Here is a 24,760-nt window from a genome sequence, read left to right as displayed (position 1 = left end):
TCTAGGCAAAACCTTTTTAAATATTAGGTTTTATGTGGACAAACTACAGAACGTAAATAAAAGTTTTTAGCGAATCTATGCAGGAGTATAAAGAAATCCATACATATAATAATTGATCGATGTCTGTACTTGAAAAACATTGCCATAAAATTGATGTGGGAGATCTATTAAGACCAACAACAGTCTGGTTGTTTGGTTTCGCAAACGTGAACACTATTTTTAGTGAACTTTTATAGCGAATGAAGTCGCGGACAATAATAAGGACAAGTTCTAAAATAAGAAACATGTCTCGCAACGAAGTGAAGGCGTAATGGGCTATGGAATGAATTCTTTAAAAGTTTCTGTTATGACGGCAATTTTTTTTGTCAACAAGATTAAATCACTTTTTAAATTACCATAAGAAAGAGAATAGTATACCTATTCTCTTATATAATTGTTCCAAAATTGTACTTTTTTGTTCATCTTTCATACCGACATATTTTCTCGAAATTGCTTTATTCATACATATTTAAAGGTATAATTAATATCCGTGGATCTTGGGTGGAAAATGAAATAAAGGAACTTGTTAGCTTCATATTTACCTACTAATTGACATTCATACGTACAAATAGGAAATATGCTACATTTTATTCTCATTAATATTTCCGACACCGACAGCCGCCTATTTAATTCCCAAATGCCTACGACTGCAATAAACATTACGAGTAGGTAGATACTATTCTATCGGTTGCGTAGGTTGTTGAAGCGGGTGCGAGCCTGTCAAAACGGCAACAACGCTTCGACAGTGTTGTTTGCCTGATACTGCGCTGCGTGCGACTAGTGCGGCAACAGCGCATTTTTTGTAGTGTTGCTCACTCTCACGAGTCATGCCGACGCGCGCCACTCGTCCGGTCAGACGTGTTCAAGTCTGTTTTTCTTATTTAAGATAAGATACATACAGCATGTCTTCTTGTTTTAGAATTTATACCAGTCAACGTGTCGATGCCTACAAATTTTTTTAATATTATTATACATCTACGAAACATATGTTTGCTTAATCCAAAGTATGTATTAAATACCAAGGGTTTATTTAAAAAATTCTTTGTGTTAATATATTGATCGACCCTCGTGTAAAATTGAATACACTTATACATATACGATATAGTTTAGAAAACAGGCTATTCACATAGAACAGTTTGTAATACGTGCAGTTGTTTTAGGCAGCATTCCAGCCACATAAATTTTTATACGCCTGTGTTTTACGTGAGCTGTAATCCGGGTCTTATCCTTAAAATTTATTCCCTGACATCGACCGAGTAACAACGATGAATTTGTCATCATTGTTACTCGGTCACAGCGCAATAAAAACGATTCACGAAACCCCAATTGTCAGAATCGGTCAAGTCGTCTTATCCTTATAGTTATATAAAATAGTTCAGGAAGGGACATACTCATATAGCTTAATCTCAAAAACTATTGGCTTCTTCGCAGTGGTTTAATAAGAAGACTTATAACAAGCAGTTCAGTAATCGGTGAGGTCTCACTTCATTCCAACAATTTTATCAGGTACCTATTTGTGTGTATATTTCAGTCAGTTTTACTGGTAGAAACTATACCCCATATTTTTATTAAAGAAAAAAAAAATACGTTTTTTTTGATAAGAACAAATTTATCTACGCTAAAAATACTTAAAAATGTGTATCCAAGGATTGGTTAACAGAACATTGTATTAGTAAACAATCTACTATTTTTTCGCTAGTTATGAGTAGTAGATCAGTAAAATTACATTAATAATTATGTGATGCGAAGAATGAAATTCCTGTACCTGAAGGACTGACTGTTTTAATTGTGCATTTATTTTCTATATTATAGCATGAATAAGTGTTCTGTCTGCATTATTTCACTATTTGTTTATTAAAATAACCATGCTGATATTCCCAAAAGAGTAATTGTTCGAAAACAGATAATCGAATTGTGCAATATTGAGTACGTACAATGATTCGGTAGATATGTGCGGAAAATCGGAGTCGAATAAAAAAAGGATTGTAAATTAAATGTACATGCAATCTTGCTATTTATTATGCCCGGCCCTATTTGTGCCGCGGACCGCCAAGTCAGCGTCCTGACAAGGTTATTCAACCACTTTTATTTGTGTGAATAGAGTAAATCTTTCATGTTCCTCGTTTGACTTAAGAATATTCAAACAGTTAAATAAAGGCTATTTCTCACTTTATTCACCCAAGTTAACAAAATTGTATAAAACCATCGTACTATCTACTACAAGCACCGTCTAATTTGGCAACATCCAATTTCGATGTGTGTTGTTCTCACTTTAATTAGCGTGGCATTTAAAACTCCTGTCAAATTTTACAATAAATCACACACATGAGGCTCAGAAATTCCGGTGGATATTATTAGTCGAATTTTCCTTTTCTTTACAAACTAGCAGAGATGGCATAAATATAACAACCGGCCAAGTGCGAGTCGTACTCGCGCAGTAAGGGCTCCGTACCATCATCACTTTTTTATATTCACATTTCTATCTGCTTATTAAAATCGACCAAAAAAATTACATTGAATAATTACTTTATTATACTTCTTCTTTCTGTTGGCTTTAGTCCCGGTTGCATCCTCACTCTGGAGGGGAGCCCGGGGTATGCCTTTGACCCTGGATTGGGCGAGTCAGGATTTTGCACAAACCTATTTTTTTTAACAAATAAAATTAATGAAAAAACCAGTATTGGATCGATCATGGTTACACATCCAGTTGCCTAAATGTGCAGGTTTCCTCACGATATTTTCCCACGCTGTAAGAGCATAGGTTAGTTTTCTAACTAATGTTCATAACTTCGCAAATGGTCATTGGCACTATGGCCGAGGTGGGATTCGAACCTGTGCCTTACACCTTCGGCACTACCGTAGCGACCGACCTACCTACCGACTAACGTAGTTTACTTTATTGCCATTTTACTTTATTATCATTTTATTATTTATTTTGAAAGATAATTACTCATTAAAATTATTTGTTGTTAAAGCAACAACGGAAATACAATATTTGTGAAGATTCAGCTTTCTAGCTGTCACTTTTTATGAGATAGAGCCTAGTGACATACAGACAGACCTTTTTACCTTTTAGGTATAGAACCCTAAAAAGTGAAAAATATAATTTTTTTTATGCCGCACAATATGAGTGATTTCATTGATAAGCTTAACATATCTTCACTATAAATTATTTTTTTCTGAAAATTTGACAGTAGTTTTAAAAAACCTGGTATTTTATTCGTAAGTTTAATGCACGCTAAATTCAATGCAAAACTTATCGTCTGCGACACTTGTAAGCTCTACTTGGCTTAGTAAATTATTTCTAACCTTAGTATCTGCTCGCGGCTTGAAATTTGTTATTTTGATGTTAAATTCCTTTTTATAGCCATAGAAGATTTTGACTGTTGTCTGACTAACAAAAATACAAACGTTCGAATTAATTGTATTTAGTAGTACGAAGAACCTTTTGTTAGTGCAAAAGTTAAATTAGTTGGCATATTCCATATTTCCATATTACCATCATCTACGACGTTTTATATTTTTAAGTGTAAAATAAATGCAGTACCTATGCCCAAAAAATGCCAATTAAGTTAGAATAGGGCGGATATGCGCTGACTGGTTGTAGACTTCGTTATAAACTGAAAATGTTAAAAATTTAGCTATGAACACAAGTATGTCGTCTTTGTGCGTTTCAGTTGTCCTGTTGTAATAGAAGTTTGACAATGAGTCACTTAAGGAAAGACAAATGTAAACAACTGACTTCCAAAATATGTCTGGAAAAATCTTATAAGGCTGCCTATATTTCACTTTTAATGAGGTATTTGCGGTGTAGTTAGTTTATATTTAATTATGATGTGCAAGTTGTATTTCTGTAACGGTGTTATCTTAATTTTAATCGATATATAAGCATTAGCATACATTATTCTAAAATTAGTAAGATAAGGATCAGACCTAAAATAATCAGATCTGGCCAAACTGAAGAAAAATACTCGTATACTGTGACGACGTAGCCATCGTCAGCATTGGCAATCGAAAAATTTCCATTTGTACTTGTAGTCGCCATATCTACTGCTACTTGTTGTTTATAAGTTTAAAGAGACTTCTATTAATTAATTTCGCAAGCTCTCCCTTTTCGCTGGTTAATAATTATTTTTAATACGTTAATTTCGGCTTCTATGTATTTTCAATATTTTAAATATTGAATGAGTGGAGAAAACTAGGCGGAAGTCATTTATTTAATTAAGAAAAAAAAATGTCCATCGACATAGCTACCTACTTATTATCAGCTTAATTTTTTAAGCCAATCAATATTCGTATGTATTCATTCTCTTTGTTTTCATTTTAATTTTCTTTTTCGAAAAACATCGTAAGTCTTAAAAATCCATTATTTGCACATCCTTCTTCGCAGAGAATATTATACAGGTTGTAAAAATACAAATAGTCATTTTGCATACTTTAAAAGTTAAACAAATTATCTAACGTTTTTCTGCGAATGGGAAAAGAAAAGAACCTCAAATTTTGTTATTAGTTTGCCTTTATGTGTTCAGGGAGGCATGCAATTATTGTTTCAGTGCTATAACACACACTATCGATAGAGTGTACGTAGATTGTACATTAACTTAGACGAAAGTTTATATTAAGAAAATACTGATAAATCATTTGTTCAAAACAATTAAATTTAAATGGTCACTTTAGGTGTTTCAGTGACCGACTTTGGCTTAATGAACCAAATGTTTCAGTGTACTCTATCGATTCTAATCGAAATATCGTCATTGTATCTGTTTCTGCTTGAATCATGTCGGAATGTGCTTAAGAACTTTGTTTGGCAATTGGGCGAATGTTTATCTTTTGTTCGGCTTTTCCTTTTATTAATATTCAATTTGTTTAATGATAAATATTGAGTTTACTGTTACCAAAATATGAACGTTTGTTATTGTTTACAGCTATGGCCGAGTCCAGAATGTCAAGTTGCTGGGTAGAACTGAGAGTGCAAATGCGATCCCTGCACCTAGCGGTGGATCGAGTGGCGTGTGCGCTACAGTTGCCTTCATGGACATCAAGTCGGCTTCCAAAGCGCACAACGCTGAGCACGTGCTCGATGAGCGTACCCTTACCACCGAATACTATGAGCCGGCAGCGATACCCACGTCAGCGGGCGCTCCTTCGGCCGGTTCATCGCCAGCTGGCTCTGGCTATTCAGGCTCTTCATCCTCCGTGAACTCTGCACCTGCTCCCGCTTCCGTTTCGCGTTATCATCTCTCGTAAGTTTTTGTTTTACTTTTTGCAATATCTGTACTATCATATTCGTTGTTTTAAACAAACAAAATATTGACATTTAAAATCGAAGTATTTTCTACCTCCATTTTCATTGAAATAAGCTAATATATAATACTGAGAAAATTTAAAAAGATGTCATGAGTAAAATAAATAATATCTTTACATTTAACACATTTATAAATAATTACACTGAATATATTGATTTCGAATATGATAATTACATATAAGTTTATAGAAGTCCGTAGGATAGATGGCGCCCTTTTATATGTTAAGCACGCATATTTTAGCTTTATATAAAAAATAATAATCATTCATTCCTAGATAAAAATAACTTTTCTGACGTGTTTACATACAAATAATTAATCCACTACAGTCGCTCCATACAGTTGCTCTTGGCACTTTATTTCAAGGTAATGCATAAAAAACAAGTCATATAGCTGCACGACGCTATCTAGACGAACGGACTCTAACTGCTTTTACATAATTGCTTTCCTACGATATTACCATTTGACGGTTAAGTATCGTAGTGTGTGTGTGGCCATTGTAGATACGTGACATAACCCTAAGGCATTCTCCAAATTGCTTAATTGTGTCTTGAAGTGGTTTATCTAATTTCATTATACCTTAGGCATGTTTGGCCTTAGACCTCGCACAAATACTGGTGCCGCCGCCGCCATGTAGAAAATTTGGCGAAACGGAGAAAACATGGATTGCAGTGATTTCATCTGGATTGCAGTGCGGGATGCGCATAAAAAGTGACACAGTGTAGTGAAAAATGTGACAGTGCATAAATCGCAGTGCCAATGAAGAAGTGCAGTGAATTCATGTGGGCAACAAGGATTCATCCACTACTGTTAGTTGGTTGGCGGCGGCTCCGAGTTGGTTTTAATGATGCACTTTGTTATTAATTTTGTGTGTCTGTGTCTAGTACCTAACAAAAGAATATGTCATCGAAACATAATAATTTACATTATGAATTCACGCTAGTCAAACTTAATAATATTATCACTAGAATTTTGCCCGGGAATTCACTTCGTGCTAATTTCGAGGTAGCAAGTGCGTATCCTATGTCATCACTTCAGTAATTTATTTATGCCAAATTTCATTAAGATGTCTAACAAAGATTTAATCAAACGAAAGTATAAATCTCTATGTATACATACGAACCTATATAATCACGTCACGAACCTATATAATCACGTCTTTATGCCTTACAGGGGAGACAGAATGCTGATTCTTAGTCTTAATGTTTGGCTTAATAACGGAATTGAGATTAAAATGGTGGCAAGTAGCCCTTCGCCTGAAAGAAGAATCCCAAATTTATTAAGCCTTCCTCTTGGTCTCTTTTTATAAAATATTAATTCACACGTGTAAATTAATGAATTGCCAGTACAGTATTGTTATTCTTATAAATTGACGCGGCTTGGCATATAATGCAAATATATACTATCTTATTTTGTTAATTGAAATATAGTAACGCTCTTATTTAAATAATTTTCTTATTTTGTTTCTTAACTAATATTATAGAAGTCAGTAAGAAACTGATGCGGCACCCATACGAAAATTTGCCACAAGACTCCAGACTTACAAGGCCACTGATAACCATTCTCATCTATACTAATATTATAAAGCTGAAGAGTTTGTTTTGTTTGTTTGTTTAAACGCGCTAATCTCAGAAACTACTGAACCGATTTGAATAATTCTTTCACTGTTAGATAGTCTATTTATCGAGGAAGGCTATAGGCTACATTTTATCCCGGATTTCCTACGGGAAACGTCAACAATGCAGGTGAAAGTTGAATGAGTCGGCCATCTGCGAGCTTTCCACGCGAACGCTGCGCAAACCAACAAAGATATAGTAAAACAATGTACTAAAGATGTGAAGTACTAATTTTTTGCCACAAAAAAGTCCGCGAGAGCATATATCTATCTCTTAAGGTTTACTTACACTTACAATAACCACTTTTATGTTCAATTTTCTATCATTATTCTATGTCTATCTTTTAAGATTGTTGTTGAGGATGAGTATTTAATTGTATCAGCCTGTAAGATCCCACTACTGGGCAAAGGCCTCTCATCTCACTATATGGTCTCCGTTCCGTCGCGGGTAATGATGTGGGCCAAGTCACATAACAATTAACAGCTATAATTGATAAAGCCGAGGAGGATGTTTGCAAAATATGATGCCCAAAATAACTATAAATATGATGCCCAAAATAACTATTCCACGCGGACGAAGTCGCGGGCACAGCTAGTTTGACATATTTAAACCTATTGATGATATAATATCTATACTAATATTATAAAGCTGAAGAGTTTGTTTTGTTTGTTTGTTTAAACGCGCTAATCTCAAAAACTACTGAACCGATTTGAATAATTCTTTCACTGTTAGATAGTCTATTTATCGAGGAAGGCTATAGGCTACATTTTATCCCGGATTTCCTACGGGAAACGTCAACAATGCAGATGAAAGTTGAATGAGTCGGCCATCTGCGAGCTTTCCACGCGAACGCTGCGCAAACCAACAAAGATATAGTAAAACAATGTACAAAATATGTGAAGTACTCATTTTTTGCCACAAAAAAGTCCGCGAGAGCATATATCTCTATCTCTTAAGGTTTACTTACAATAACCACTTTTATGTTCATTTTTTAAGATTATTTTTTCATTATAAACGTAAGTTATTTTGAAACCAATTTTCTTTAATTCAGTATTAATCCTTATCCAAATAAATATGTTTATTACTTTCGGCTTTTCATGTAGACTAAAATTGCCATTTACAGTATATAAATCAGACGAATAGGTTCTGAGATATAGTCGTTATAAGCAATTTGCAGCGAAACATTTAATACGGCGAACCAGCGTTCTTTCTAATACGCGTGACCGCCTGACCGCCCCAAGCCAAAGCCGAGGAGGATGTTTGCAAAAATAAATATGATGCCCAAAATAACTATTCCACGCGGACGAAGTCGCGGGCACAGCTAGTCAAAAAATATCATTACATTTCCTTACATCAACTTTAAAAAACCTAGGTACCTTTATATATTCAGGACCTGTATCACTTAATAGTAAAATAATATTAGGTACTAATTTGCTGAGCTAGAAGAGGTATGAATTGTGACCACAAAAATAATTGCTGTCTGAATGCAAATAAAAGTGGTCAACAATACGTGCAATTGCTAGTATTCCCATTTTTATGAATAGGAACAGTGGTAAATATGACGAAACCCCTGTCCCTATAATGAATACAAAATTATGGGATAACGAGAAATATGTATACGGTCACAAAGACTGAACGCCACGTTCCGGCCACGTTCAGCTTATTGATTGAAGAATATTTTGAGTGTAAATGTAAACCATCACTTAAGTTAATAGTTCTAGATACAGAATGTGATGACATACATAAGTAGCGAGCATACTCTCACGTGATTGTCACCATAACTCCCCACCTGCGGCCTTCCTCACCCGCATAATGTTTCTAACGCCGGATATTTTACCCCCAAAATTTAAATACATTTTTGAATAAAAAGTATGTATTTCTGGGCATTTCTCTATAAACTGGGCAACTTGCTCTTAGAGAGCTGTCTTGACAAGTTTTTTGCTTACCTATATATTCCACTAGCGACCCGCCCCGGCTTCGCACGGGTGCAAAATTCGGAAAAAATCAATATGTTTATTTATCAAAATAGGATGCACCACATCACTTTTTGATAGTCAATATTTACATAGTCTTTACCTGCCTCATATACCTAAATAAGGAATAATGCTGTAGTGCTTAAAATCGCTTCGAAAATTAGCTATTATTTGCCGTAAAAAGTAAATGACAAAAAATGGTTTTGTGGGATATCGATAAGAGATAGACATATACCATCGCGGACTTTTCTGTAGACCTTTTCAAGGTGTACAATACTTAGTTCATTATTTTTATAAATCCTTTAAGGTTAAGCCTGCGTATAGCCCAAGAGCCCGTGAACGCCAGACATACCTTATTTTGTAAAAGCTGAAAGTTTCTGTAAATATGCCTCTAGTACAGGTAGGAACGATCCCCACCTATGGTACTCAGGCAGTGGTTGCTTTGGCAGGTAGCAGGTAATAAAGGTATACTTTTTTCAACCTGAAATTCGTTAATTTGTAAAGCTCAATTTTTTGATATTTTATCCGTAATAATACACAAACTCGCGTTACTCATTGCCAGACACGTACTATGGTTGCAACCCCTTGCCAGACACCCCTAAACTATAATATTTTGTAACTCTACTTACGTCATTTTGTAAAATCTGAATTTAATACATATTTTTTGGGGAATTATTCAAACAAAGTTTCTGAAGTAGCCAGACAGTTTTGAAGGTTCTAATATTCTGCCAGACGCATTGGAGTGAGCAAAAGATGCAAGAGTGCGGAGTATATGTAGTAACTGGAGCGAGTGGGACAGAGTGTTCGGTTTCTTGCGACGTTTCATTGCGCATCAGCTGTCGTTTATTTTAGGGATGTGACCTGATGAATCAATCCTCAAAAATTCGATATTTTTCAAAATGTTTTTTTCACTGTAAGTATAAATCAAATTCATAAAAAACATGACAAATGTTAGAATTAACGATCTTTTTATCAAATTCTTTTAACAATTATTTTTATTACTATTATCATCAATGTATCAGACCAGGTAGAAAACAAAACATTTATTTTCAAATCTTTTTTAATCAAAAACAATAAGATAATTTGACTTAAAGTTCCCAATGATTAATACCTTACCTTTTTAAAAACAACAATCTGTCAAGTCTACCGGGATCCAAGCGGTTCCGCTCATCATTTGCTATGTTTCCAGCAACTGAAAACAGGCGCTCACAAGGAACGGATGATGCCACAATAGTCATATACGTCATGGCTATTGATGGTTTTTTAGCTCTTGCCAGTAATGTATAGGATCATATTTCAGGTCCACGACTGCCTGCGATAAATAATGTTTAAGTTCGTAATTTAAACCCTAAGTTTCCTGTGCAAGTGCATTATACATAGAAAGTTGCTTTTTGACAAGCAACTTGTGGAAATCCCATATTCCTTTATTCAAAGTAATAGATTAATTTCTGTTGTCTGTGGTTGCTAAGTATGTTTGGGATGTAAATTAAACAATTTTAAACCATAACGATATGTATGTTAAGCTTAAAATCGAGTTTTAAGTTGTCTCGGACGGTCGGCCCACATGGGCGCCACAGCAGATTACGGTGGTGGCGCATATATGTAGGTTAAAGAATATGATTATAATTTATAAACGTAACAAGTTTATTGATGAGAAGTGAGGCGAAGGAGACTACACATACAGCCATCTTGCGAGGTTTTGAGTAATCAACCGGCAGCACTCTTGTAATACGGGCCTTCAATTAATTGTATGGTTTAAACCAAAACAGAAAAAATCGTATCTCGATTTTAGAATGTCTGAGATCGATTCAATGTATACGATCGATTAAAAAGATCGATTTTTTCGCTCCAAATAATCGATTTTTCGATTAATCGATCTTAGATCGCCATCCCTAGTTTATTTTGTATTGTTCAACGGACGGTTATATACGCATAGTAAACTGTCCCACTCGCTCCAGTTACTACATATACTCCGCACTCTTGCATCTTTTGCTCACTCCAATGCGTCTGGCAGGATAATAGAACCTTCAAAAATGTCTGGCTACTTCAGAAACTTTGTTTGAATAATTCCCCAAAAAATATGTATTAAATTCAGATTTTACAAAATGACGTAAGTAGAGCTACAAAATATTATAGTTTAGGGGTGTCTGGCAAGGGGTTGCAACCATAGTACGTGTCTGGCAATGAGTAACGCGAGTTTGTGTATTATTACGGATAAAATATCAAAAAATTGAGCTTTACAAATTAACGAATTTCAGGTTGAAAAAAGTATACCTTTATTACCTGCTACCTGCCAAAGCAACCACTGCCTGAGTACCATAGGTGGGGATCGTTCCTACCTGTACTAGAGGCATATTTACAGAAACTTTCAGCTTTTACAAAATAAGGTATGTCTGGCGTTCACGGGCTCTTGCTCTAGTACGTAATGTAAGCGGCAAGAAATGTAAGAATTTACGACACCACATTAGAAACCCTGAAAATAACAGTATTTCTCCATTATTTAATAGATGTTATTATTCATAAAAACCTTCCTCTTGAATCACTCTACCTGTTACAAAAAACCGCATCAAAATCCGTTGCGTAATTTTAAAGATTTAAGCATACAGACAAACAGACTAAAATAGCGACTTTGTTTTATACTATGTAGTGATTAATGTTACTCAGTTTAAATGTTGTATATTTAACATTACGCAACAGAGACACCAAACATATTTCCATTACTTTAGGAAATATTGAGCTTTTTCTGAAAAACCATTACAGGGGACTGTTCCACATGACAGGGGACTGTAATATTTAAATAAAAATATCGAATTAATACCGAAATTAAGCACTTCTCTGTATTATAAATAAATTTTGCAGCCTACTAATTAAACAATTGAATAATCTTATCTCATAATGAAATTGTTTATCAAAATTTGACTCTTACTTTAATTCTTTTGTCTTGTTGAAAGTGTATTTAACTAATTTCAATCTTACACATCTTTACACATTTTTTTTCCTTTTATTTGTTGACACATTTATTTACATTTTTTATTATCTTAAAGATTGTTATTTATTCGCCATAACTTGTATTTATCAACAATCTTTTCACTTTTATTAAAAGCCTTTTTCGTAACTGCAAAATTCTCTTGTGTTCTTTTAGAACTTCGCCCAAAAGTGCTACTTTGACTGGATTTTTCCTACACTCTAGCTAGAGTAACTGCTATTTTCTGTGATCTGTCTTCTTCCATTTTCAACTACGATAGACGTTTTTTGTACATCAATACTTTATCCATCTTTTTTTTATATTGAAGGCTTCTATGGCGCAGGTTCGAATCCCGGCCAGAACATGATGAGAAACGAACTATCTCTGATTGTCCTTTGACTCTGATGTTTATCTAAGTATTTATAACTAACTTATCGTTAATGTCTCGTAACACGAGTCTCAAACTGGCTTCCTGGCTTACTGAATATGTATTATTTGTCCCTCATAATATTTATTTATATCTTAGTACCTTGTCTCAATTATTTTCGAACTACTTCAACTATATTCGAGTCTGTGGTATTGTCTTGGTAATTTTTCTCAACGTTTTTTCTTATTCCAATAAGTCTGTTTTCACTAATGAAGCTCATTGAAATAATGAGAAAAGAATATGAAGCCACTCTGACGAGTAGGCGACCACTACTGGAAGAGTTTCATCAGCTGGTGCGTCTTCTCTTACCAGTGGTCGATTTGGTTGTGCGATGTACCAGCACACTTATGGAGACGGTACGTTTTGAGAAGCGTTTCTTTCGAAAAAAAATTATTCCTCTAAGTCGTCAAAATACTCGTCCACCGCAGCTATCTCGTCATTATTAGAAAATTTTGATCCTCCCAAGTGTTTAAATTCTGAAACAAAATTTAAATTTACTGATCATTCCCGGTCGTTTTTCCTTTATTTTTTCTTTTAATTGTCTCAGCAGGTTACAGTAATATTTAGAATTAATTATTTCACATTGGTAAATAATCTACCAATATACTTGTAACCCCCCTTGCATCCCAAAAAACAGATGCCATAACTTTGTTGGTTGACAACACTGCCTTTGCCTTCTTGGGAGTCGGTGAACCGGACCGCTTCCATTGTTTAGGCTGCTGCTTTGACTCGGGAGTATACTCGTAGTGATGAACCTAGCTTTCATCTATAGTTACAAATCGTGACGAAAAATCATCAGGATCGGACTCAAACAGCTCCAAACAGTCACGTGAAATGGTGAAACTAACCCTTTTCTGGTCAGCTGAAAGCAATTTCGGCACCCATCTCGCCGACACCTTGTGAAAACCTAATTCTTGAGTTATAATATTTTGTTCTCGTCCATAACTTATGCCAGTGATCTCAAAAATATTATTATGAGTTATTAAAAATTATAGACATTTATTTACTAGGTGAGGCCACGAACTTTTGGGTGAATCCTCGTACTTTGTAACTTTTTTATAAATACTTATATCTATACACATATAATAAAACAGTAAAAATATTTTGTCTGTACATTTAGTATTTTTGACTGAAATGAATAGAGGGACACTTAAAATGAATAAAAGAAAGCAAAAATATATTTTTTTTGAATTTCTTGTCTGTCTGTCTGTATGTATGATCACGATTATTTCCGAAAGCACTGAACCGATTTACTTAAAACTTTCACCAATTGCATTGTTTTACTCAGAAAAACATTTGAAGTTTGTTTTATCAAAATCGGTTAAAAAAAAAAGTTATCGTCATTTGAATGAACTCAAGGCATGAGTTTGCCTGCAAATAAGTGTACGCGGAAAAATTCTAAAAACTTTAATTTATTGAAATGTAAAACGACGTGAAAAGTGCCTGCGGTTGCCCATTTTCTGTATAAAAAAATATTGATTTTCACTTCTTTGCATCCCGATGTTTGCGCGGAATCATGTTATTAAAAGCTTTCGTATTCTCTTCTCTTTCTTTTTAATGTATTTTAGGCGTTCTTTCTCCCTTAGAGCCATCCAGTTGACAGCGAGTTTTCAGACTTTTCAAAACTATTGGCTCTGTCTACCCCGCCAGGGATGTAGACGTGATAATATGTATGTATCTTTATATGAGATCAACATTAGGTCTTATTTATTATAATTATCATTAAATGCTTAAGCAGTTTTCATTTATATTAAAATATTTTCTTTCAAATATTAACACAAATCAACTAAGATCTCAAAAAGTGTCAAAAGTCTTTCCAGACATAAAAACTTTTAACGCTTGAAAAAACATCTAGGTACGTGTTTAGAAAATTGATAAAATATTCTCTTTCCCTTCTGTGGTGTCCCACTGTATTACTTGTTGGTAAGGATATAGAATAATACAACACCATAAGTATTATTATACACACCAAAGGTGACAAGCGACTGCCCGCACCGTCGTATATCGGTAATGGCCGACACTCCCCACTCCTTGGTACTTTATTAACCAATCACAACATCACATCATTTCCTTTTTTATGATTATTCATAATTAATTATAAAAACTAAATTAGAAATTAAATATAAGGCATTTGCATTTTGGTATAATAGTTTAAACATAAAAATATTTAATCATCTAAATCTTCGTCATGATCATTCGATATTCTTTTTGCAAATTTCCCATTTACCTTCAGTTCTTTTCAAATGTACGATGTTGCGTCTATATTCTTTCCCAGTAGTATCATTTCTGACATCTGCTTCATTTTCATTTGCCCTTAGAACAGTGAGTGGTATTGGATCAAATTAAGGCGTTAGTTTGTTTCCTTTTAACAAGTTTTTGACATAGACCTTTTCTCCTGTTACTATATCTGATTCCTTTGCTTTCCTCTTCTTGTCTTCAGTCATCTTCCCATGTTCTTTGCGTTCTTTGTCTCTATCTCTTGTCTCTGAAATATCTATCTCATTCCCTATATTTATCAACGATGGCAATTTGTCTCTAAAGATTCTACCTAGAAAAAGTTCTGAAGGAGTTTTACCGGTAGTGTTATGAGGAGTACTATTGTACATGCTAAGATAATCGTATATATCTTTGTTCCAGTCTGACTTTTGAATTTGACTTATTTTTAATCTCTTAAGAATACTTCTGTTTTGTCTCTCTACTTCCCCATTTTGTTGGGGCCAATAGGGGACAGTGTGAAATAGTCTAATACCTTGTTCAAGACAGAAGGATTTGAAGGCTTCAGAGACAAATTGCTTGCCGTTGTCACATGTGATACTCAAAGGATTGCCTAAACGTGAAAATATTTCCCTTAAAACACTAATAGTATCTTTTGACGTTATTGTTTTCATTGGTTTAATTTCCATGTATCTACTAAAATAGTCAATAATAACAAATAAATAGTGTCCACTCGGAAGAGGACCTAAGAAATCAACTGCTACATCAATCCATACTTCAATGGGCAATTCCCGCCGCTTCATGGGAACTGGCGGGTTAGGACCTGAAACTAATGTGCATCCTTTACAATGTTTAACCATGGATTCCGCATCTCTGTCAATTTTCGGCCACCAAACTTTTGTCCTCAACCTAGATTTCATGGCCACAATACCAGGATGACCCTCATGAGCTGCCTCTAGCACTCGATCACGTAACTGTTCCGGTATTACAATTTTATTTCCATTTAACAAAATATCTTCGTGTAACCACAGCTCAGTTTCAAATGCTCTATATTTATTGATTTGACCATCCCATTTATTATTTAGCAGACCTTCCTTTACTAACTTTATTTCAGTGTCAGTTGCTGCCGCTTCAGACAAGTCCTTTAGGGATACTGCTACAGGCCGCGCATAATGTGCAACCTGATTGACATGATACTCGTCGTCAAAGGGTTTCGGCCTTGCGTTTATGCACAATCGAGAAAATGGATCCGCGATGTTACTTTTCCCTAGCCGATATATTACCTTGTAGTCATAAGCTTGTAGCCGTAACACCTATCGCTCAATCCTGGCGCAAGGTTTAGATCGTGGACTAAAGATAACTTCAAGAGGCTTATGATCGGTGACCAACTCAAACTGTTTTCCAATAGGTACATTTTAAAATGCTCGATTGCCCATACCAAAGCCAAAGCCTCTTTTTCTGTCTGACAGTATCTTTTCTCAACGTCAGTAAGACTCTTATTTGCAAATGCGATTATACGAGGACCGTGTAAATCAAATTGCACCAATACCGCTCCAAGTCCTACAGGACTTGCATCGGCAATAGTTGGGTCTTGTCATTGGGGTCATAAAATCCGAGGGTATGAATATTCTTCAAACATTGCTTGAGTTTTAGAAAAGCATGTTGTTGCGAATTTTTCCAATAATGTGAGATATTAGCGGATTTGTGTAGCTTTTCACGTAAAATTAACCGAATAGGTTCTGTAAGAGTGGAGAGATTTGGAATCCATTTATTAACAAAATTTACTAGTCCTAAGAAACTTTGGATTTCGTCAATGGTTTTGGGTTCTCGAAATGATTCAATTACTTGAATATATTTATCCAATGGCCTAACCCCTTCGGAAGATAATTCAATTCCTAAAAAGTCTATTTTCTTTGCATTGAAAAGACACTTTAAGAGCACATTATTTAAGAGCACATTATTTTCTTTTAAAATATTAAGTACTTGTTTAAGTCTTGAATTATGTTCCGATTCATCACATTCAAATGCTAAAATATCGTCTATAAAATTTACGACGCCATCACAAGGTAGAAGGATATTTTCTAAAATTTTTTTGAAAATGTTCAGGGGCATTTGATATTCCGAACATTAGTCGCTTGTAATTATTTTGTTTGCTTTTCCTTTTACTTGCCCTTGTTCTGCATTGTCCTTGGAAATGCCCAATATATCCGCATTTTTTGCAGGGTTTGTCTTTAGGGTTTGTCCTTAGCTGGACATTCTGGGCTATCGGCTTTATGATTTGAATTACCACACCTGGTGCACGCAAGCGGTAATAATTTGGGCCCATTTGTATCAATTTTGTTAATACTTGTAGGTATTTTAAATTCGTTTAGCTGTCTTTCAACGCTTTCAAAAGCATTTGCTTCTGAAATTATTTGTCCTAGTTGGACTGAGTCACCTAACGTTAATAACTTCTTTCTCAGATCGGGGGACGCACATTTTCAATAATTTGATCTATTATCTGATCTTCTTCTGAAGAAAACTCGCACTTAGCACTTTGTTGCCTTAATCTTACAAGGAATTTATCGAAGCTTTCATTTTGTTCTTGTTTTATTGATCTGAATAAGTGTCTTTCAAAATATCTATTTTGCTTTTTATAAAAAAATTATCTAATTTTTCAATTGCGATTGTATAAACATGATTCTACTTTTTTTTTTTTTTTTGGACAAATTACACAGATTGAGTTAGTCCCGAAGTAAGTTCGAGACTTGTGTTACGAGATACTAACTCAACGATAGTAACAATAATCCTTACTTGAAATATATATTTTCTGTAAAATATTAATCGCAGGAAAACTAAATAATATCTACACCTAACTTCCAATCTATTATTTTTTTTTTTCAACTGAGAAAGAAGTTTTCAACGTTTATTATTAGCACCGGCTGATAATTATCCAATTGTGCACACCAGTAATTATCACGCCCCTGCTACTGAGTGGTTATCAGTCGCGATCACATACGCATACAAAAATGTGTATTTGTATGTACATGTATAGGGCAACTGCCAAGTTTTTTTTCTATTTTTTTTTTTCCTACCGTGCCGGAAGAACTTATAGATAATAATAGTCACTTTAATTGACTTTAATAATAAGGTCACTGTCATTTTATTTGATATCAATAAGCAAACGAAAGGCGCCATTGTCATTGTGATGCCAGATCTAAAAGAAACGTTCATCGGCCCCAGATGGAATCAGCTGAGGCTGGCCCGCCATGCCGCTGCTTATGCATTCGTTGGTAGGTAGGAAAATAAAGTCACTGTGGTACACACCGAGAAAACTATCAACCAAAACGAAGAATGTTATTTGCTATATCAATTATATAATAATGCAGGTACAGTTAAAATATTCCATGCAAAATATAAACACTCTTTATTATCGAATTGGATTTGAAGGTACTTGAGAAAAATTCATTATGCTAGGTATCATCACGTCATTGGTTTATTTTGCCTCAACTTTCCGAGCTGATGCATCGTAATACTTTTCCATGGTTAATGTTTTGAATTCAAACAGTGTGTATCATAGTAATACAAAGATTGTTGGTAATTTCTTTCCTTTTTATAGTATTGACTCACATTTATTTTATTAAGTACTTTGTATTTCAATATTTATGTGTGGTACTCACATTTATCCTCGTCGCCACTTGTGGTGTCCCACTGTATTACTTGTTGGTAAGGATATAGAATAATACAACACCATAAGTATTATTATACACACCAAAGGTGACAAGCGACTGCCCGCACCGTCGTATATCGGTAATGGCCGACACTCCCCACTCCTTGGTACTTTATTAACCAATCACAACATCACACCTTCAAAATTAAGGCATGAGGTATATCCATCCGTTGGAAGATTTGATCTGGTCTGGAACGTCATTGTGATCGATTAAAAATTTTTGGTCACTTATCTTGAGAAAAGTCACTATTAATTTGTTGTCATCCTCATCAATGTCATTAATAACAGCAACATACCATATTCAATATTTTTTTTTATCTGGATATTCACAAAAGTTTTTTCGTTGTAAGTGTTTTACATTTACTTGGAAGGCTGAGGATGGAGCATTGAATAAATATTTTCCACATGATGCACATTCCATTGCTAGTTCCTTTGATTTTTTGACCTTAAATATGTGGTGCCTAAACATCGCTCTTAGATTACTGTAAAAATTGCTCAATATTATAAATGTCGCCTCCAGAGTTAACCACAAAATCAAATCAGTTCTTTTGTACGTAATTGCTCCGACAACGTTGGTGTAGTTCCATGTAAAGTTTACAATATTTGGAATTTCTTCATATAGTTTAGTAGTAATTATGAAAATATATAGTTTTTTTACGATAATGCGTTATAGGGTGGGTCAACGAAAGAATAAACAGTCCCCTGTGTTGTTTAACAGACCTCTGCTATATTTTCAGGCATAGGACTGTACCAAGGGACTGTGTTTTCCAGTTACATGTTCCAATACTAACTAAACTAAACTGATGTATAATAAAAACCAACTGATCAATCAAGAGACAGCATAGAATAGATTATTTCAAAATTAGAACTTCTACCACTTCCAAAGCGCATGTGTAGAAGAAGTGGCAGAACAAACTACACTACAGCATTTTAACCGGACGTCTATTTACAAATATCATTTTAAATCTAAATCGTGGACGAATGTGCACATTGCCGATATAATTTTTTTTTTGTAAATAACTAAATAAGAAATGAAAACGTCCTATCAAAGGGTTTTTCCTACAATGCTCATCTTTAATTTACTTATAAATTTCCGATCTGGCATTTCAAAAACACTTAGTAATTAATTATAAAATATATACATTTAATCATAAATGATAAAATAATAAAACATCGATTCGAATCCCATCTCGGCCATGTACCAATGACTATTTTAGAAAGATATGTTACATTAATTTATTTGAATACTAACCGATGATCATGGTTGACACTTATAGGAAACTGGATGTGTTAACCATGATCGATCCAATATGGGGATAGGTTTACCTGCAAAGGTTGCGAAGGTCAAATTGGAGTCACTTCGTGTAAACTATGAGACTATGGAATTGTCAAACAGTCAATGTTTAATAAATGAAAGTACTAAAACACTGATTTAATTGTTATCATTCATACTCCGAAATATATTGTAAAAATTGATTTATAATTTGCTGAGCAATCTGTTCGTATCACATCCATTTTGAATAATGTTCTTTAGTAACGTCATAATTGAGTATGAAATCTAAATTCACTTTTACGCTAGTTATTATTCTAGTGTTTAATCTACACAACAACATAAAAAACTTCTCCAAATTTAAAGAAGTTTTATTTTTCAATATAAAATTAAATGTTATATTTTTTTAACATGATCGGCTGCCTTTGTAAACAGACACAATGTTACGATACTTCTTGGTGAATTTGATAAAATAAGGTGCATGGAGTTCATCGTTATATAACTTAAAAATACAATCCACGTCTTGTATTTTGTGTTAATCAATTGAACATGCAGATATTTATCGTACAATCAGACGCCTTGAACAAGGATAGTGAGACTTTATTTCACAGTCTTCACAAAAGAGCTCCCCAATATTAAGCATAGTGTGTTTTTTTGCATATTCTTAGAACCTGGAATACTAAGCAGATATTCGGCATTACTAAGCAGATATTCGGCATCCTTAATATCTTGCTCACTGACTTCATACACCAAAACATTGCAATTAGTTTTATCAACTTGATTAAAAGTATACGTCATTGCACCTTTAAGGACATAGTTTGTAGCAGCTCCTTTCAAAGCCGCACCGAAGCCTTTTTGCGTAGGCTGTGTCAGTAAATTTCCATGTTGCTGCAGAAATCCCAACTACCTCATATAATAAATGCGAAAGTAACTTTATTTGTTGGTTGTCTCTTCACGGGTTATCTACTGAACCAATTTTCTTTGAAATTTTGCGTATCTGTTTTTAAGTATCGGACAGGGTAATTATGGATTAAATACCAATTTGAATGGAATAGATTTATTTTGAAAATTGGATACAAGGTATCACTTATTGTCGTCACATCACTTAAATATAACTACTACCGCTTCCAAAGCACATGTGTAGAAGAAGCGGCGAAGCAAACTACACTGCAGAATTTTCACTGGACGTCGATTTACAAATAAAGATCTCTTAAATCTAAATCGTGGACGAATGCACATTGTCCACATTAAAAACATGAATGAACGTAAAACTAATTATTTCATGACCAATATTTCGTCAAATAGATTACACAGTGTACAAATTATGTCAACACCATGTCAAAAATGCACAAGCATTTAAGAGGCCATTATGTCTAATTATAGGTTATGCCAAGCAAGCATTTTACTGGTCAATTTCGTGAGTAGTTTACATTATTTATTTAAAACAAACTTATTTTTATAAAAGTATACTAAAACTAGCGACCCGCCTCGGCTCCGCACGGGTGCAAAATTATAAATGTTATTATACATAAAAACCTTCCTCTTGAATCACTCTACCTGTTACAAAAAACCGCATCAAAATCCGCTGCGTAATTTTAAAGATTTAAGCATACAAAAAAACAGACTAAAATAGCGACTTTGTTTTATACTATGTAGTGATATGTAATAAAGAAAATATTACTTACTACGGTATTGAAATAGTTAATGACTAAAATAGGCACCCAACACGCTCGCTCACCGTTGGCGGCCCGCTGATACTGTTTTAAAATGGCGGCGTAACAAATTGGCGTCTGTAGGTAACTTCACTACATAGTACCATAGACTGATAAAAACTTACATAATTTGTGGGAATTTAGAATTTTAATAATGTATACAAGACTGATGAGAAAATTAAACAAAGTATAGACATTTTTAAATATTATTAATAGTTGGGTAGTATTTTGAAATATGGAAAATACATTACAAAATGTTTCTTTGTTTGCATTGTAGAAGTAAAATTTATGAATGATGACAAACATCTCGAGAAGAAAACGATCTATTGTGTAGTTTGGGAGCTATGATACGAAATAGTACAGATGATTTGAACACTAACTTCTTTATTTCAATAACCTTTAATTGAAATAAAACGTCAAAATTTATCGACCGATGATATAAAGTCGCCCAACTTTTGTCGAAGTATCCTCATGTAAAATCTTGCATATTTTTAAAACATCATGTTTCATGTTATCATATAAACTTATAATCATGTTTTTGTAAGCTAAACGTTTTCAAAACATCAGATAAATCAATCGATATACCTACTAAAAAATATTTGTGACTTTTATATTTATCAGCCGATTTGAGTGATAAACACTATATTATACGGAAAGTTTGACGAAAACAGCATTCTAATCAATTCAGCCGTATTTGATTCCATTGCGAACAAAAATCCTAAAAACTTGTTTCAGCCTCAGTAGCATTCAATTATTTGTATTTGCATATACGTAGAATTACTGCTCGTCCCACCTTTTTTTAAAAATATTCAATGTAAAGACACAGCTCGTTTACGATTTTATTATAAGATATAGATCTTTTGAAATGGCTTAATTCGCCTCGCACATTTCTTTTTTATATCCGGACGCTAACGAAAATCTACTTTTTAAAATATGGAAGGTATCTTTGATAATATTTAAAAAAGTATGTAAGTCTGCAACCTCGAAGTTCTTAGTTTTCTTCACATAAAAATAATGCATCAGCTACTGACTTACATACCTAACAATTGCGTTCCTAAGCTCACCTTTATTTCCTACATATTAATCTTTTGAGTTTGCAGGTCCAAAAGATATTTAAAATCAATTGTGTTCCTTCTGCATCAACTAAGGTTAAGGCGCCAATGCCAGACACTTTAAATAAGAAAGATAAATTTACATATAGACAGAGCCAACAGTCTTAAAAAGACTGTAAGGCCACGTTCAGCTATATGGCTTTATGATAGAATTGAGATAATTTTATAAAAATAGAATTGAGACTTTTTTTTTGTATATTTTTATATGAAAATTGTAAAAGATTACTTTCAAGATTTATTAATTGTACTATTATTTGTACATTAGAATATCTTTTATATAGCTAATTTTATAAAAATATTTCACTGAAGCAACGTACGTAAATAAAAACAAAATTTGCTATTTTTTTTAATTTGTATTATGTGACCTAAAGATCACACATCCAAAAATCTAAATCACCAATGGTTGACACTTATTTAAATCAACAGTGGACATCTGTAAACCTCGATATAAGGAACATTTAAATACATCTTAATTAAACATTATAACTTTTTAACATTATAATTTTTTTACTGGGTATCACAAATTTCCTTTCCTCACCTCTAGGGAGGATATGCCTTTGACCATGGATCCTGGATTGGGCGAGTCTGCCTGAGTGGCAGGTTTTCTCACGATGTTTTCCCTCGCCGTAAGGGCATCGGAACGTATTCAAACTAATGTACGTCACAAATTTCTGATTAGGTTTTAATAATACTATAAACTAAACAAAATATTAACTGAAAAGTGTATTTTTTTTTTAAATTGAATTATACACACCGAAATATAATTAAAGAAGTTCTTAACAGATTTTTTTTTGTATAATGTATTCCCGTCTACATCTAAAGGTTTTGCAAATTTGTACTTATTTCTATCACCAATAATAATCATTTTTCGTACATAAATGATTTTTGAGAGAAACCAGATACATATCTTTTTCAGAAATTTTTATAGCTTTAACTTCAATATTATCTTTACTTGTAACCTTCTGTACTAAACAAACATACCTTTTTGTGAAATCTTTCCTTTCTGGGAAACTTAACCATTAAATAATCAATCTGCTTAATAGTAGGTTAGTATTTATATCCTGGTCATTTTCTAGGTCTATTTCACCACATCTTTCATCGACATTACATTCATCAGTTAAATATCATCCATATTATGACGAGACGCTAACCATTCTTCTTCAGTAGGTACTAGCTATATTAATCTGTCTTAGATTTCTTACTCTCTTCGTTAATATTTTAGCAGATTTTGTGCTCTTTCAGACTTTTTTTACGTTTCTCTTTTTTCTTTGCAATTCACCGAGTTCTTTAATAGGTTCCCTCGACACAAAACAGACTTTGTCAGGCTTCCACGCTCACAAAAACCATTTTTGAATCGTTCAGGTGATATTTTTCTTGCAATACTTTTGTTTATGCTGAAGTTTCCGCAAGACCTATTTATAAAACTAAAAATTATAAAACACATCCGATCAAATAAGGAACATACGAGTATTTTAATTAAGTTTAAACGATTGAGCATATTGAAGTGCTTAGTTCTAAATATATTAAAACTTATATTAAAACTTAATAAATTAAACTAAACACACACATACACACACATGGTCACTTCTATATCCCTTGCGGAGTAGACAAAGCCAACAGTCTTCAAATGGCCACGTTCATCTATTTGGCTTAATGATAGAATTGAGATTCAAATAGTGACAGGTTGCAAGCCCATCGCCTAATAAAAAGAATGCCAAGTTTGTAAGCCTATCATTTAAGAATTTTAATTACTGCACATTAGTATTGGTGAATATGGTCATGATGGAATATTTACTTTTTTTTGATTGACCTTGGTCTTGGATGTTTATTTATAAACTTGGGCATAATATATTTATGTAATATGTATTAGACATATACAATTTACATATATTTTTGTGACCTGCGTGATTTATCCATATCAACAGCGCCGTCGACTTTTGCCAACACGACTTATAAACGCGATAGTATGACAGAATAATCCAAGACCTAGGTCTACAAAAACATCGCACCACCGCCCGAACCTGGAATCGAGCCCGGTGCCGGTGAAACTAAAATAAACCTATATTTAAAATTAATTTAAGAAAATTAATATAAATAAAATATAAACCTACAAAAACACCTAAATATAAAACTAACACTTATTTCCAAAAATGCAAGTTTCGAGGTAAAGTGTCTAGAAGGCTAGCAGCATTGCTACGTGGTATAGCCGCAGCTGCCTTGGACCCGATGACTTGGAGGTGGGACTGCTCTAAGGTGTCCACGCAAGTGGCATCCCAGACAAAAGGTTCCTTTCCATCCGATCCCTTGCCATCTTCACGAGCCAAACCGGGTTCTAGAATGGCAGGAACGTTAATGGTGGTAAGAGCTCGGTGAATAATGCTGTTTAAAGCAGCGTGTCGGCTTAAACGGCCGGAACTTCT

The 24,760-nt window shown here is 34.0% G+C and overlaps 1 protein-coding gene across 2 annotated transcripts in view; it reads left to right on the top strand.

Annotated features, from left to right (window-relative positions):
• The window catches only part of LOC106140674 (protein split ends), an 86,630-nt gene that overhangs the window by 14,684 nt on the left and 47,186 nt on the right, over nucleotides 1–24,760 (top strand). For both annotated transcript variants that reach the window (XM_060948899.1, XM_060948898.1), the window contains exon 2: nucleotides 4,965–5,282. In XM_060948899.1, coding sequence (XP_060804882.1) covers nucleotides 4,965–5,282 — 318 coding nt within the window. The remainder of the gene's footprint in view (nucleotides 1–4,964; nucleotides 5,283–24,760) is intronic.

Source organism: Amyelois transitella, chromosome 17, assembly GCF_032362555.1.
Source record: "Amyelois transitella isolate CPQ chromosome 17, ilAmyTran1.1, whole genome shotgun sequence".
Lineage (NCBI taxonomy): Eukaryota > Metazoa > Arthropoda > Insecta > Lepidoptera > Pyralidae > Amyelois > Amyelois transitella.
Note: the sequence above shows the minus strand (reverse complement) of the source record. Positions and strands in the feature narration are given on the sequence as shown.